At 40.2% G+C, this 17,710-nt stretch overlaps 1 protein-coding gene across 1 annotated transcript in view; it reads left to right on the forward strand.

The window, feature by feature from the left end:
- Positions 1-1,935: 1,935 nt before the first annotated feature.
- The window catches only part of STK4 (serine/threonine kinase 4), an 87,209-nt gene continuing 71,434 nt past the window's right edge, over positions 1,936-17,710 (forward strand). The window contains exons 1-4 of the mRNA XM_001503165.5: positions 1,936-2,113; positions 7,425-7,505; positions 13,486-13,614; positions 15,027-15,141. Coding sequence (XP_001503215.1) covers positions 2,079-2,113; positions 7,425-7,505; positions 13,486-13,614; positions 15,027-15,141 — 360 coding nt within the window. The 5' untranslated portion in view covers positions 1,936-2,078. The remainder of the gene's footprint in view (positions 2,114-7,424; positions 7,506-13,485; positions 13,615-15,026; positions 15,142-17,710) is intronic.

Genomic DNA, 17,710 nt, shown 5'->3' on the forward strand with positions numbered 1-17,710 from the left:
GGACCCATGACAGCTTTCTGTACTTTGTAGGACTTCTTTTTGATCTTTACTTTCTCAGGGCTCTCACTGCCATTGGTACAGATTTCTACTAGAGCAAAGTGGCAAATAAAACATGGATTTTGTGGAGTCAGGACAGTCTTGGGTTAAAACCTTTGCTCCCATTAGCTGTGGATATGTGAGTCTCAGCTTCCTCATCTGAGAAACTGGGGATAATAATTCTTACTTCATAGGGTTGTTTTAAAAATTAAGTGATAGGCTAGGACTGCACCTAAACACAGTAGCTTCTCAGTAAATGTTGTCCTCCTCTGTCAGGGGAATGGCTCTTTTATCCCATTTTTAGCATATGGGGTGTCATACCTGAGTGGCCCCAAAAGGTGGCTGCTCAGGTGTTAAGTGTCGTGGGCCTTTGGAAAAAGCAGGACAATTAAAAACAGTGAGAGGTTGCTCTGGGTACATTTTTCTCCTGTAACTTTCCCCAGGGGTAAGTTGGGTGTCATCTGCCATTTTTCTAACATTCACTGATGGTGGCAAATGGGGATTTAACCACAGCCATAGCTGGCAGTGGAGCTCTGACTCTCATGCCCAGCCAGAGGGTACACATGAATGATTGTCTAGTTTAATGGTGCAGGCTCTAGAATCAGTCAGACCAGGATTTAAATTCCTAAAGCTATACTTTTAGCTGTGTGATAATCACCTCTCTGCCCTTATAAAATGAGAGCAATGAGAGTGCTTACCTTACAGCGTTGTTAGGAGTATTTAATGATTTACTATCAGTAAAGCACTGAGAACATTGAGAAGGGGAGGAAAAACCATTCCTGTACTCTCCAGGCTCCTCTGGCTGGTCTCAGAACTAACCGACAGGAGACAGAATAACAGGAGAAAATGACACACGTTTAATAACACGTATACATGGGAGAAACCCAGGAAAACTGAGTAACTCTCCAAAACAGCATCTTCAGCTATGGACAATGGAGGATATTGGGGGGTAGTTGTTTGGGACTTCAAAGGGGAGGAAGGCAATTCACATGTAGATGGATAAGCAAATGTTTGATTAACAAATGTTGACCATGCCTTGCAAAGACAATGAGACACGCAGAGGACTTTGCTTAAAAGACCCCTGTTAGGTTCCCCCAAGTCTACCACAACTATAGTATGATATATAGTTTACATACTATAGTTATCTTATGGTATTAGCTCCTTCCTGGACAGGACCTTCTATCTTAAATTCTTTGGGGCAGTTACAGGGAAGGTCAAAGTTTCTTTCAGAGTCTTTTGTTCTTAAAAATAATCAAGCGAAAGAGACACATTTAGGGGTAGCAAATTCTTATCCCTCAGTGGTAAGACAGTTTGTCAGATAATTAATACATATAATTGGGGATAATCTTACCTGTTTGATGTGAGGATTAAATGAAACAACATATGAAAGCAAGTACATGGCAAGATGGCAAGAGCTTAATAAATAGTGGCTATTTTTATGTCTACAAACTAACTCAAAGGAGAGGCTATTAAGGAAGAGGGTGCGGAAATTTGCAGGCTGATGCTCTGTGACACCCAAGAAGGTGTTCGCGGTCAAGCTCCATCTGGAACAAGACTTCTACCAGCTAAGAACGGTGGAAAACCACAAATACTTCCAGAGGTCCCTGGAGCAGCGCTTCCCAGGAATCGCGCGGAACTTGGCTTGAGAATCCATAGTTTTCATCAAGCCGGCGCTTCGCGAGCAGCCTCAGGACCCCCTGAGAAATAAGAGGCCGAGACCGAGGCAGAGATGGCTTCCCAATCTGGGTACTGGGTGGGTGTCTTGGGCCAAGAGGGTCTCAACGACAGCCTCGACGCCAGCTGAGGACGCTGGCGGGACGAGTCTCCCGGACTGCTGGGTTACGGATCCGCGCCCCGGCGCGCCACGTGACTCAGGGCCCGCACCACGTGATCCAGCCCCCGTCCTTGTGGCCCCACCCCGCGCCTCGCCGCTTCCGGTAGGGGCGGAAAGCGGAAGTGTGGGAGGGTCTGCTGGGCGGGCTCGGGGAGGTCCCCGGGGAGGATGGAGCAGTGAGCGGGCTTGGGCGGCTGCCGGCAGCGCCATGGAGACGGTGCAGCTGAGGAACCCGCCGCGCCGGTGAGGGGCCACTGGCTCAGAGGAAGGGGGTCGAGGGGAGGGAAAGGCGGGAACTGGCGGAGGAGGGACACGCGTTGTCCAGCCGCCGAGGGGAGGGACCTGCGGGGCGAGGCGATCCGGCTGACGGGGCACCTGCTGAGTCGGGGACCTCTGGCGGGTGGGGGTCCGGGAGAGAGAAGCACGCGCCGAGGGGGATAAACGTGGGGCTGGTTAGGGAGAGCGCTTGCTGTAGGCAGACATCCTGGGGGACTGCCGAAGGGAGCAGCTGCTGAGGAACGTGGGGACAAGTTAGGGAGAACACCTGCTGAGGGCTGGGGGCCACTGGGGGAAGGCTAGCCTAGAAGGGACTCACCGAGGTAGGGGCAATGCTGAACCGAGATGACCCCGAGTGAGGGGTCTGTCCAAGGGATGGGTCGGGAACAAGCTGAGAGGAAGGCTGGGTGGACGGCGTCCCACCTGAGGGGTGCAGCCGGGGAGGATCTGCCGGGGGAAAAGCTTTGCTGCGAAGGCTGAAGGTCTGTCAAGAAAGGTTGAAGGTCTCGCAAGGGAGGGAGGCTTCCTGGAGGATAGCGTTTACGAAGATGTTCTTCGTAGTGTCCCCATTCTAGGGTGATGATGGCAGTGATGGCATCTGTCATGCCTGGTGTCCAGTGCCTTCCTAATTTTCCTCACATCCTCCTCAGCGCTTCAAACGCAACACTGGGAGGTAGATAAGGAAGTAAGAGGATTTTTTTTTCAAGCTGGGCAAATCGAGGCCCAGAAGAGTTGAGACGCAGACCCCTGTGTTTCCTTCTTTACTCTAGACTGGGTCAGTGGACCCGGCCAGGCCAGCCTGTGCCCTTTTCAGGCCTCTCTTGTTTTGTGAGTATCAACTCCAGGTCCTCTTGATACCTGGAATTATTTTAAGTCCAGATCAGGGAGGTGGCTGATCCGAGAAAGTCTGAACTCCTGAGTTGGTTGCAGTTGTATCGTTGATTTGCTCTGTGGACACCAGGGTCTTAGGTCACTCTGCCACATTGGAGGAAAATGGAGAGTAGAGATCGAGGGAGTCGTGCTTCCCTGAGGTGCAGTGTTGTTAGCTTCTGTTTCACAGAGACCTCTGACTTCCTGCAGCAGAATGAGCACTAAAGTAGGAAGTGTTCAGTGTGTGGCAGTGCGGGGCGATGGAGAGGTGAAGCGAAGGGATTGACAGCCTGGGCTACACATTTGGGGTTTGTTTGAAGTGCACAAACACTGCAGAAGGCAGATAGCTGGTTGGGATGGACTCATAATTCACCCTAGTGTAATGTGCTGAGACTGAAATAATAATGATGATATTACAATCAGATAGCACCTACTGGGTGCCAGACACTGTTCTCAGTGCTTTCCTTGTCCCCTGTTGAACCATAGGAAAATGCTGATATTTGACCATTTTTGACCTGTAAATATGGTAATTCTGTATGGCTCAACTTATTGTTGACTCATTTGATCCTCACAACAATCCTATCAAGTAGTTATCTCTATGTCTCTATTTTACAGGTGATAAAACTGAGGCACAAAGAGGTTAGTGGTTTGCCACAGGTCCCACAGTTAGTAAGTGGCAGAGCTGGGATTTTAATCCAGGCTGTCTGGTCCGAAGTCCATGCTCTTCACTGCCTCACTCTGATGCCTTTCTGGAAGTACCCGTGTTTCACAGGGCCTCGTGTATGTTAGCAGATATTTGCCATAGCACCGTAGTGATCCATTTATAAATGTACGCTGGTTATATTTCTTTCTGAAATATGTTGGTTCTTTCTCCTTGGTTTCTTTCTCTGAGGGCTTGCTTTAATTGGAAAGAGGATTAGGAATCTGAGTTTTGTTTCTGCCTTTGCCTTGTGTTGTATGATCTTGGGCAAAAGAGTAGAACTTTTTGCTTTTTGACACTCATTCCTGTACCTTTTGGGTTTTAAAAAATGTATTAAATATGCAAGAGAAGAGCATTGCAAGACAGTTCTTGAATGACTGGTGCTTTCCTGTTTATCGTAACTAATTTGCATCATAACTAATCTGCCTAATTTGCAGCAGATTAAGTTTATTAATCATTTGTATTAGTTTGTTAGGACTGCCGTGTTGGTTTCACAGACTGGGTGTCTTAAACAGCAGTAAGTTATTTTCTCTGGAGGCTAGAAGTCTAAGATCAAGGTATCAGCACGGTTGTTTCTTTGAGACCTCTTTCCTTGGGTTATAAATGGCTGTCTCCTTCCTATGTCTTCATATGGTCTTCTCTCTGTCTGACTGTGTCCTCGTCTCCTCTTAGAAGGATGCCAGTCATATTGGGTTAGGTCTCACCCATATGACCTTGTTTTACCTTAATCACCTCTTTAAAGGCCCTATCTCCAAATATAGTTACATTCTGAGGTACTGATGGGTAGGACTTTAGCATATGAATTGGGAGAGGTGTCTTCATTTAATTATCATTTAAAAAACTTCATGAGTTTATCTTATATATTTGTTGTTGTCCATATGAAATTCAGTGTGGAGGGAGGGATAGGTACACATAAATAAAATGAACCTCACAAGAGTTCTAAGAGGGGAGAAAGAGATTTGAGAATTAGCCAAACCTCTGAGTAACTACTTCATAAACACTCTTATTTGTATTTGGAAAGATGCAGATGTCTTTTCAGAGAGTCAGATGGCCTGTGTTCCCAACAAGGAGTGGCAGTGCCAATGCAGGAAATGCTCTTTGTGTTCACGAGTTTGACATTTGTGTGTGAGTGAGTGATGATAGATTAAAGTCGATGGCTTACGTAGGAGTTTATGATTTTAAAAAGTGAGTCGCCATTAGCTAATCATGGTGTGGTGGAAGGTGTAGAGTGCATTTCTGGGATGCTGGCCATCCACGTGGCCTTCTGACTTAGAAGAGGAACATCCGCTGGTATTTGGTCCATGGAGGCTGTGTTGGCCAGGCCTGTGTGGTTTATGAGAAAGCGGTGGCACTAGCTACCTAGGACCTGGGGAAGTCCCACCTGAGAGCTGAATCGTCAGAGTCGGGCTGTTTGGGTTACAGTGCTTCTTCCATGAAGACTCTTGGTATAAAATATCATTGAGTGACTTATCAAAAGATTTTCCAGGGGCCGGCCCCGTGGCTGAGTGGTTAAGTTCGTGTGCTCCACTACGGCGGCCCAGGGTTTTGCTGGTTCGCATCCTGGGCGCGGACATGGCACCACTCGTCGGGCCAGATTGAGGCAGCATCCCACATGCCACAACTAGAAGGACCAACAACTAAAATATATAACTATGTACTGGGGCGGGGGTTGGGGAGAAAAAGCAGAAAGGAAAAAAAAGAAGATTGGCAACAGGTGTTAGCCAGGTGCCAATCTTAAAAAAAAAAAAAGATTTTCCATAGAAATCTTATTTGTTGATAATCTAGTAATACTTTTTAGGGCGAAATTGTGTTTTACTTTGAAAACAAAGATTGGTGATAAAGGTTTATGATCCCCATCGTTACATTCATTAATCCATTCAGCAAATATTTGTTGACCACGTCTGGGTTATCAGGCACCAGAGATATAAAGATCCCTTAAGCCTGGAACAAAAACAAAGAAAAAACCACTTAGATTGTTTTAAAGGAGTATCTGAGCAGTCATATAAAGTTTGTCAAAGTATTATCAGAGGCTTGCAGCTGTCTCATGGCAGTGGCTGTTTCCTTTGTGGTCTCTGTAATAGTTGAAATAGTGAGTTTTGCTTTTTGTAAACCACAAAGTCAACACTTAAAAGGAACACATTTGATCTTCCTTTATATAAACTGTTTATAAAATTTTAATTATGCTTGAGAAGTGAGGTATTGTCCATTGTTTATACAATTACAATTCAGTGCTTCACAAAAAACCCCTGGCTTCTGGGATGTACATTCTAACTTCTGAGTTCATAGAAATTTCGCTTCTCAAGTTTAAGAGGAGTTTCACTTCAGCCCTTTTTGTTTTGAAGCTGGGAGTTTTTGTGATGTCAATGGAATTTAATTTTTAGGACCTTTGGATTTTCAAAGGTCAGTGTGGTCATTTTGTTCTGTTAATTTTCAGGTTGTGGCAGTTATTGACTTGCAGCGATTCTGCCTTTCTCTAGGACGTCTCTTCGATGTTTATAAAGTTCAAGAAGATTGTTCTTTTGTGATCAGTGTTTCGGTAGATACAGTTGATGTGTCCAGGGGTTTTTTTTTGTCTTCTGGTTTTGCTGTTTTCTCTAGGAAGGTACACATTTGTTTGTGTGTGTGTGTGTATTTTTTTAATTCAAGTCTTTTCTTGTAAAAATTGGTACTGTCCAGTTTGTTTAAACCTTTTTCTTTGCGAAGAAATCCAGTGTACCTACTTCCATATTTTACCGTTTCCTGCGCTCTCTTTTCTTTGTTGTTCTTTGTAGTTTCAGGAAGCCATTGTATAGACTATACACAAACACAAGTATTCCTTTGCAAGCTCCTTCTTTAAGCCTGTTAATAATCTTCAAAGGTCCCAGAGTTTTTTTAAAAAAATTGTTAATTTATAACCTCCCAATTTTGTTATGGTTATCTGGCATAGTCAGAAAAATCTGAATTATCTGAAAGTTGTAAGGAGCCATATAGCTTTGATTCTGAGAACTAGGCAAAGGTACATAGCTGCTCATGAGAGAGTCTCTGTGAGACTATTTGAAACTCCCAGCTGCCTAGTTATTTTTCACTTCTGATCATGTCTAAGTGTATCCTTTCCACTTTCTGTTTCTGTGATACCTGTAGAATCCATGTGTTTGGACAAAATATCCAAAACCTTGCTAAAGGAGAGCAAGCGTCTTGTATGTCTTCCTTGGCCTCCAGTCCAAGACCATGTTTCAATTTGTAGTTAACCTTACCCTAAACGTCTTTTCTGAAGAGATAGTTATGCCTTTTTAATTCATGGAATCTCAAGATTTAAATGGATTTGAAAGGTTACGTCGAGTGCTCATATCCACTCTACCGCATTTCAGCCACATGATGATTCATTTTCTGTTTAAATTCTCCAGTGATGGGGAACTCAGAACTTCTGAAGGTAGTCTAAACCATTTCAGAACAACTTTTATTGTTAGAAAATTCTTACACCTGTTGAACTGAAGTCTGCCTCTTGGTAGCTCTCCACCGTCTGGTGTTGATTTTGCTCAAGGGGTGACCCTTTCTATAGAGCAGCCCTTCTGCTCCCCTTAAAAGTCTCGTAGCTTACCTTTGTTGTTATTTACTATGAAGACTTTGTGGAGAAATTCCTAAGATGCTAACTGTGAAATATTACTGTATTTTGTGTTCTATTTGCTCACAAGTAAAATGTATTTTATGTTTATATTTCTTCATTCGCAGGCAGCTGAAAAAGTTGGATGAAGATAGTTTAACTAAACAACCAGAAGAAGTGTTTGATGTCTTAGAGAAACTTGGAGAGGGGTGAGTGTACAGAAAGTAAAGGTAGCCCAGTAGGTCCCATTCTTTTTCCTTAGAGAAAGGATATGAACCTTTCTCATGGCAATAATTTGCAAACCTGAGGAGAAGAAAAGGGAGTGTTGCATATCAGCACTGCTCTGGGTGCGGTGGGAGATAGATTTACAACTTGAAATGCCCTTTTCCTCTTCTCCCCCATGAGTATTATAGACAGATTTAGTGATTCTTGGTCTTTTTAACACCAAGGATGTCTATTGTTTTCTCTCCTGTAGAATCCACGGTTTCATTTTATCTGTTTAACAGATAACACTAATGAGTTTATACTTCATTTAAAATTTTTTATTAATCAGACATTTGTATTTGCTGTTCATAGCTTCTGATTGATATGCAATAATTGTTGTTTCAGTAAAAAACAATAGAATTCAGCATTTTGGTTAGTCATTGCAGCTTTGTGAAATACAGTAAATAAATCAGATAAATCAGTCACTACCTTTGCAGCCTCCTGAGAGATCCAAAACCCCAGGTTGGGAACTAGTGGATTTCATGAAAGAGATTTGTGAATGGGTGTATAAAATACGGGGGAAATGGCACTTAATAGTAGACAGTGGCTGTCATTGACTTTTATGGTACAATAAAGGTTGCATCATACTTTTTTTTACTTTTACATGTCTTTTTAATTTAATCCTGGTGTATTTCTTTCTTCTTTTGTAATGACCCGGACATTAAAATATTAGGGATACACTCTCTTAACTGTTTGTTGTTGTTAATTTTTGAACAGATAATCAATTCATACGATTCAAAATTATAAAAGCATGAAAGTGTATATAATGAAAAAATCTGCCCTTCCCTCTGTGTCTCAGCCACCCCAACGCAACCAGCATAGCAGTTTTTTGTATATCCTTTGGAGATAGTTTATACATATTTAAGCAAATTGTGTGTTTATGTGAGTGTGTGTGTATGTGTGTATATTTAATCTCTTGGGAGTACTTCTGGTTCAAGAGAAGACCTGAAATATTAACTTTTAAAAATGTCTATTATCTAGTTACTGTATGCTCTTTAAAATCAGCTTTTATATGTCGTTAGATTATTTTGGGGTTTAGTGTTATTTATGTCTAATATAGATAAATAATGTTAAATCCAATCGTGGATTCCATGAAATAGGTTTTCATGGATTACCTCCTTGTAAAAAACATTAGTCATCATCTTTTTGTAAGTTGGAAAAATACTCTTTGGAATCAAACAAGAAATCAAGCATAGAAGGGAAGTAAAAGATAATCCCAGCTGTGCTGCTATAGTACAGGATGAATGGGAAGACTGCAAGTTGACTTGGCCGCTTTAAAGGTACGGAAGAACGACAGTCCCTCCACGTCTCTTGCCCACCATTTTCAGCTTTAGCTTGGTATCCTTGCTATTTTCCTCAAGGCAATGAGTCCAAGGCCCTTAATCTAACCATGCTCACAGGTTATACTTGGAATAAGATAAAGAGTGGTAGGCATAATTGACTATGTAACTAACTTGTCTCTTTCATTTTTAATAAACGTGTGTTACGGTAGTAAGAGCATAGACTCTGAAGTTGGACACACCTGGGTTAAAGGCCTTGCTCTGCTGTCTGTTGGTTATAATAAACATGTAAGATTGCTTAATATTTTGAAGCTTCACAAGCCTTAGCTATAAAGTGGGGATAATAATAGTATCTTTTGGGGTTATGGCGAGTATTACATGAGATAATGGAAGTAAAATACTTAGTATAGTCCTTGTCACATAGTAAGTCCTCACTAAGTGGCAACTCTTATTATTTTATTTTTAAATGTAGCCACTGAAGAATTTTTCAGACCTTGTCATGTCAAATCAAAGTTAAATTTTAAAGTATATTTAGAGGGGCTGTTGGCACAGCAGTTAAATTTGTATGTTTTGCTTTGGCAGCTCTGGGTTTGCCAATTTGGATCCCGGGTGTGGACCTACACAGTGCTTGTCAGGCCATGCTGTGGCAGGCGCCCCACATATAAAGTAGAGGAAGATGGGCACAGATGTTAGCTCAGGGCCAGTCTTCCTCAGCAAAAAAGAGGAGGATTGGTGGCAGATGTTAGCTCAGGGCTAATCTTCCTTAAAAAAAAATAAATAAAGTATGTTTAGGTGTTCTTGAAGGGAGCTTGGTTTGGGCTGATGGCGTTTGGGGAATGTCAAAAGGAAACCACAGACAGAGAATCTATCAGGAATATAAGGAAAAGCTAAGCTAATTATGATTATTTTTAATTGTGCTTTAGATCAAAGACCTTGGAAATTTCCCCATAAAGATGTCACCAGAGTAAAAACAGACAAAGCTTCAGATCTTTCTCCCCATGTTGTTGCCATATTATTCTTTTAAATGATACCACAAATGCTCTTGGATTTCTATCATCATGGCAGAATGAACCTGAACAAGCTTCATTTAACCAGCAAGATCTTGAAGGAAGACCTTAACGGCACTTACTTTCTAAGCACAAACTGCCATGCTATCCTAAAATTGTTCTGGAAAATGAAAGGATTGCGAGCTCTTGCTGACTTGCACCTTGTGAAATGAGCTCTGGCTCAAGGACCGTATTGGATTCTGGAGGCTGCAGTCACTCTGCACTTTGAGGGAATGTGTGGATCTGTGGCCCATAGAGCCAAAGCTCCAGACCAGGATGACGGGACAGCACTGGGAGAGTGTTTTGAATTAGAGCCTAGTGTCCTTTTCCTTCTATTAAAGTTTTACACATTGACTCATTTAAGTTTTTATCATAGGATGATAGTGAAAACATCTTGCCCATGGTTTCATAGCTATTGAGTGGTATTGTTAAGACTTGTACCTGGTTAATTTGGCTTCAGATACTGTATTATTTCTGTGTTTCTACATTGATCCTTGCCTTGTATGGTTTGTGTGAACCACCTACTTCCCTGCTATCTTTGTTCTCTGCCAGTTAAAATTCACTGAGACACTGTAGTTTTTGTTGAACGGAGACAGGTCTTAAGGGACTTGCCTGTAAGTGAGCATGATTGCTGCAGCCTTCTAAATCCTCTTCAGATTGCGGTTAAGTGCAGTATGTGGAACATGAATCTTAAGTGCTTGTATGAACTATTCGAGCTTTCTTTGCTGTCAAGGTGGCGTAGGATGGGATGAGGCTCCTCATCAGTGAACTAAAGCTGAAATAATTTGCCTGAATACCACTAGAAGGTATCATTTGCCTGGGGAAAAAGCGAAGGTACTGATCTGACGATTGGAACTGGGCCTGGACTGCCTTCAGTTATGGTATCTTGAGGGGCAAAAACCCCAGATTCCTAATGCAAGACTCGGTTTAAGTTGTACGACCTGGATGACTGGGCTAAGGGAACCATGAAACCATCATGACGTCATGAAATGCTCATGACAGTGAGTGTTGTGTAGAGGAAAATCCTTCAAGATAAAAGGAAACCTATGCAAGGAAATCCACTGCCGTGAGATCATCAGCAGACCTAGCAAATGGGAGAATTCACACTGAAGGAAATAGAAATAATGGAACAATCTGAGAAGCAATTTAATGTGTTTGCTTACGATTTTCAAAAAGATAAAAGAAGGTAACAATATCCTTAAAGAACATGAGATTATTAACCTGAGCAATTAGCCACATAAAAAATAAGATATTGGGAATCTTGACAGTGAAAACTACAATAATTAAAGATCTACAGCCCGATAAATTGCATAAACAGTAAACTAGACAAGCTGAAAGAGAATTTGCGAATTGAAAGATAGAAATGAAACTGATCACAAAATGCAGGGCAGAGAAATGCAGTGTTGGAAACCAGGAAGACAACATAAATTGAGGCGGTCCGATATAGCTCTAATATGAATTCCAAAAGGACATATTAGAAGAGAGAGAGGAAATAAAGATAGAATGCAGAGAATTTTCCAGACTTGAAGACAGATATGTGCTTTCAGATTGAAGAAGCTTATGAAATGCCAAATAAATCGACTTCTGGTTATAGTAAAATTCTAGAATATTAAGGACAAAGAGGAAATCTTAAAAGCTACAGAAGGAGAGATTACCTATGAAAAACGATAACTTGGTGCTAGCTGACTTCTCAAGAACAGGAGCTGGAAAACTGCAGTATAAGTGCCGAAGGAAAGCTATTGCCAAAGAAGAATTCTCTATCTAGCAAAACTTAGTCCAGAGTGAAGGTGAAATAAAGACATTTTTACACATATGGGACCTAGTGTATCAAGAATAACTGTGGATGAAAGTAACAGAATACCTAACCATCAGTGGCTAACCATTAAGGGCATTTCATAATAGCAGCTAACCAATAAGGGCAAGTAATAACAAATCTGGTGGTGATATAGATTCCAGAATGGTTAATTGACTCGATAATGGTTTAGCATTTGTGTAATTCTCCTAGTCTCAAGATGGCTGCATTAGTTTCGAGCGTCATGCCTCACATGACAGTAACCAAAGCAGGAAAGGAAGTGGCAGGTAAATGGGCCTTCTTGTGTACTTCTCTCTCATCAGGGAAGAAAGTCTTCCCCAGAAACCTTCGGCAGAATTCCTCTCCGATTTCTCTGGCCAGAACTAGCTCATATGCTTACTACTGGTTAAGTCACTGGCAGAAGGGAATAGGAATACTGTGACTGGCCTGGACCACTGGGACCAAGCATTTCCCACCCTAACAAATTAGGGAGTTATCTTAGCAAGGAAGAAGGGACAGTGGTTGGGTTCTTTCACCATGGTCAGCGGTTGCCTTTCCCTGAAGTTTTATGTAATATTTAAGGATCATTATACTAGTTTTGCCAATATAAAGGATTCTGATGGAATGAAATTTTTTAATGTGTTTTGCATGGACTTTTTTTTTAAAGTTTTGTGTTACTTTCACATTGAAACAATTCTTGAGCATCATTTCGTTAGCTGGAACACTCAGACACTTTGATATGTTAGGTGGCACTGTTATTTTGATCTTTTTTCACCAAGACAGTATGAAGAAACAGGTGTATTTGGGAAATATGAAAGACAATTTACTCATTATTATTTAACTGACAGCCATCCAGGATTTCAATGAAAGTATAACCTGTGTAAGATAATGGTGATATCTCATTTTACTGTCACAATTGTCCTGTAAAGTAGTTCATATTGTCGTTTTACAGATGAGAAAATTGAGGCGCAAGGTTAGTGATATGTCTGTAAATGGTAGCTAATATGTAGTGGTGGTAGGACTCAAAACCTAGGTCTTTAGATTCTGAATCTAATGCTCTTTTAGCTCCCAAATTGAATGGATACATATGCTTTTTATTTTGATGATAAACTCTTAAGGGAAGGCGGAGTAAAAGGCCAAAAGGATTTGTATGTGCTCTGTTCACCTGATACTAGCCTTTAAAGAGGTTTAGATTTTTAATTAGTTTCTGTAATATTTTAAGTAGTATTGCAAGTAAGAGGAGCAAGGACTGAAAAGACTCGTAGTGCTCGAGTGAACACTAGGAAACAAAGACCTCCACTTTTGTGCCCTAGTATAGATGTGGAGAGAACATAGGCTTTTTATTCAGACACAGCTGGATTCAAATCTGGTACTGACCACTTATTTGTCACTTATGTGACCTTGGGCAAGTCATGTAACTGCTCTGCGCCATTTCACATTTACCTGTAAAATAGGGATAATGGTGCCTTCTTCATTGTTTTTCTGTAAGGATGAACTGAGATGATGCACAGTTTCTAGCAGAGGCAGAAGGCATGCAATGCATGGTAGCTACTATAATAATTATTTCATACTAATACATTCAATAAAATTTCTATGTGAAGTTTTAAAGATGCCATATTGTGTAGTTCTCTTAATGACAGTTTCTTCCCAGAGTGCTTTAGCTGTCTCAGTTTTGCGAGTGCAGCTAAGTATACATGTATTACGCCCTTAGGGATATAAATTCGAACTTTGAGTTGCTTGTGTCTTACCATTTTTTATGTCTTGGCTTGCTTTGACTTTGTAAATGTTTTCCGTCCCCCAATTATAGGTCCTATGGCAGCGTATACAAAGCTAGTCATAAAGAGACCAGTCAAATTGTTGCTATTAAGCAAGTTCCTGTGGAATCAGACCTGCAGGAGATAATCAAAGAAATCTCTATAATGCAGCAGTGTGACAGGTAAAGGCGTGCGGTGTTGCCCTGACAGAATGCGACTCTGAATTTGTCGTGATTTTGGAGTTTGGTGCCTGGAGTTGCGTTTACTTGGATATTTTGCAGATGGGCGCGTCTAGTGGAATCACTGTGCGTGTTCTTTTCAGAAAAAAAAGAAACAGTTTCAGTAGCTAAACTTTTATTGTTTCTATTTTTGCATAGTTTTGTTTTGTTTTTTCAGTAAGCTCTTTTCAAAACTAGGAAGAAGAGGCAAAGGGGCAGAGTTGGTGCTGGTTTTTTTTTTTTTTTTGATAATGATCTCTTTTACTTCCTACTGAGAAAATATTTCTACACAGACAGCGAAGAAGAGAGAATTCAAATGCCTTTAACCCTGGAAACCTTAGAGTATCAGATCTATAAGAAGGGAATATTATTTATGTATTATTGCTCCTTTCTTCACGTTTTTAAGAAATTATTTAAGCCAAGAACAGTGAAGCATTTTATTTTTGAGGAACTAAGATTTGTCAAATGCTGTAAGCAGGAAGTCAGGCCAACAGGCGACCGCAGAAAAGCACGTGGTTTGCTCTTAAATTCCATGACAACATGAGTGATCACTGTGATGGTAATGCTGTTTAGATTTGAGAGAAACACACAGTTGGGGGCAATACCAGCTCTGGAGAGTTGAAAGGAGAAGGAGAAAGGCTTGCACTTGAGTCTGCATCCATCCTTCTGAAGCTCTTTTGGTCAGCAGATCAACTTGGTGCTTCCTATTTGTAAAGCTTCAACATTAGGGCAGGTGGGGCTGCCTACTAGGAAATTTGCCCAGGAGCCCTTAAGTCTCGCAGACTTGGGAATGCAGTCATTTCTCTTCTGCTTGCCTCCCTTTCTTTTATTCTTTATAGTATTTTTTGGGTTACTCTCTACTACATAAAACCCTCGTATTTCTTGATTGGATTGACCAGAGTAAGGTAGCAGTTTTTCTTTTCCTCCTCCATCAGATGCATTATGGAAGCTCTTTCCAGTTGGCAAATTGGGACTTTGCCATTGTTAATAGACTACACAAGAGCTGTGTTCCAAACAGGGTGTGCACATTTCTCTAATTTCAGAAGAGGTATTTTGAAGAGCCTACTGTGTGCTGAGCACTCTAAGGGAATCCAAACAAATACAAGGCTGAGTGCTGGTCCTCTGGGAGTTTATAGACTAGACTTAGAAATGCTGAGTTAAAGGACCCACACCGGTTTTGCACTTTTGTTATTTATTATTCTCCAGAAAAGGTATACAATTTTACATTGTTATCAAGAGGGTGCCCATTTTAACCTTAAATATGAATAATTGATCTTTTGAGCTGGGTGATTAATTTTCATGGATTTAATGGCATGGATTAATAGAGATGTTTGAAGGCTATTCCACTAATTTGTATTGTCTATCTCTCTTTCTAGCCCTCATGTAGTGAAATATTATGGCAGTTATTTTAAGAACACAGACTTGTGGATTGTTATGGAGTACTGTGGGGCTGGCTCTGTGTCTGATATCATTCGATTACGAAATAAAACGGTAAGTGTGCCTTCTAGAATAGTGCAGTTGGGCTAGTCTCTTATACCACCTCCTTTTTTGTTCATATGCACTCTCCTGCGTCCTTTTCTACAGAGATGACCATTGAATTTCCCCCTTTCCATGGTTCTTTCCCCGTCGTTGCTTTTTGAGGTCTCCTAAATGTGGCAATTTTGATACCAACCCAATCCAGTGGTATTTAGATACTTCGCTTATTTCTGACTAAAAAATGGCTATCAAATCTTGCATCTTGGCTAAGCAATGAGTTTTAAATGTTTGCATTTGGATTTGGTTCCTCCTATCCAGCATGTTTACAGACTAACTTCCGTTACATCCTATTAGTCAGAGACTAATCTCTGTGAAAGATTATTTGCTGTTACTGTGACTGTAGGATAAAAGCTAGGAGTCATGGGTTCTAGTTCAGGGTTAATTGCTTAAACTCTTTGTTTATTCATTTTGTAAACATTTCTAGAACACTCTTCCAGGCCTTAGGGATCCAGGAGTAAATAAGACAATGACCCTGCTCTCATGGCTGTGCATTTCCCAGTAGGGCAACAAAAAGCAAATTAAGGACAGCTAGAAAAGAAATACCAGGTAGCAATAATTGCTATGAAGAAAAAGAGTGTATATAAAGTGATAGCGCTTGATGGCCTACTTGAGAGTCCGTGGTTGGGAAAGGTCACTTAGGGAGGTATAATTTAAAGTAAAATTTGAAGGACAAGGAGCTAAGACCTCTAAAGAACATTCTAGGTAGGGGAATAACCAGTGCAAAGACCCTGAGGCTGGAATGAGTTTGGCCTGAGTGCTGGAAAGAAGGCCACTGACTAGAAAGGAATAGGATGAGGTGAGATGGGTGGGCAGGGCTGGATTAGATTGGGTTGGTAGGCCGTGATAAAGAGCTTGAATTTTATTCCAGGTACAGTAGGAAACCATTGCTGGGTTCTAAGCAAGTGAGTGAGCCATCTGATTTACGTCTTAAAAAGATAACTGGGGCTTCTGGGTAGAATGTGGGTGGATAAGAGTAGAAGCAGGGGATATCTTAGCCTTTAGTTTAATTTAGTTTTAATAGGAAAAATAGGAATAATAATGGCTATATTAAATATTTGCAGAATTTTGAAAATTAATTTAAATATATGCAAGTACTTTGCAAATTGTGAGGTGCTATACAGATTATAAGGTGGGAGTATTTTAAAACTCAGTTATAACTTTTAGATTATCCATACTACTATATCCTTTTCTTAATTTACATTATTTAGGATTCATGTGATTGTCTAATCAAATAGCAAGCTCTTTAGCTAGGAATAATATCCTAACATAAGATATATTGAAAGAATTCCCAAAGCTTGAGTGAATTAAAAATTATTGAATTAAAAATTGGATTCCAAGGCTACTTATATGAAGCATTAAGTTATTTTGTTTTAGGTATTTTGAAACAATCCAAAATTAATTTTGATGGTGCTCTGGATGTTTCTTGATGTTTTAATATTAGTTTATTATTTTTATGTAATTTTTTACTATTAAGTACTGATCTTTAATTATTACACATTGTTTTATAATATATTATTTTTTTCTATTTTCTGTTTTTAAAATATTTTATTTTTTATTTTTATTCAAAATATTTAGTCTGAATTGAGATGTGCTGTAAGTATAAAATACCAGATTTTGAAGAATTAGTACCAAAAAAGAACATTAAAAATCTTTAATTTTTTTTTATATTGATCACATGTTGAAATAATATTTTGGATAAGTATGATTAAGTAAAATCAAAATTAATTTTGCTTGTTTCTTTTTCTTTTTTAAATGTGGCCACTAGAAAACTGAAAGTTACATTTGTGGCTCACATCCTATTTCTGTTGGATAATGTTACCCTAACCGATTGATGAGCTCAGCTGGTTAGAATAAGCGATCACTAAGCAAGTCAGGAGCTTTGTTCTTTTTGGCCACAGAAGGTACCCCAAACTCTAGCTTGCCACCTTGCCACCTTGCCAATAGTGTTTGCTTGGGCTTTAGTGAAATCTTTATCATTTATTAGCTCTGTGACCTCCGGCACAAATTACTTGTCTGTGCTTTAGCTTCTTTATCTATAAAATAGTGATGATAACAATAGTACCTACCTCATTTGATTTTTATCAGGAATAAATGAGACTACAAAAATAGTGCCTACCGTAGATTAAATGCTTAATAATTATTAGCTATTTTTAATATTATCAATGTAGTGCCTAGTTCATAATAGATGCTTATTAAATATTTGATTGATGTTTTAGTAATTAAACCCTGTGTATTCTTACATGCCTTGTATCATTTGATTTTTCATGACATTCTTGAAGAAAGGTGATATTCCTATTTATAGATTGAGAAACTGAGAGTAAGAGAAGTTCTATAACTTGCTTAAGTCACATAGCTGGAAAGTAGAGCCAACACTCAAAAACTAGATCTTTCTAATCCCGAGTCCCATATTTTTTGTACACAGCATACTCCCTCCTAACTGTGAGTTGTTTGTCATAGGGGAACTGATTGCGAGTGTGTTGATTGGTTGAGTCTGTTTAGGACTTGCGTTGGATCTGCACAAGGT

The sequence above is a fragment of the Equus caballus genome, chromosome 22, assembly GCF_041296265.1.
Source record: "Equus caballus isolate H_3958 breed thoroughbred chromosome 22, TB-T2T, whole genome shotgun sequence".
NCBI lineage: Eukaryota > Metazoa > Chordata > Mammalia > Perissodactyla > Equidae > Equus > Equus caballus.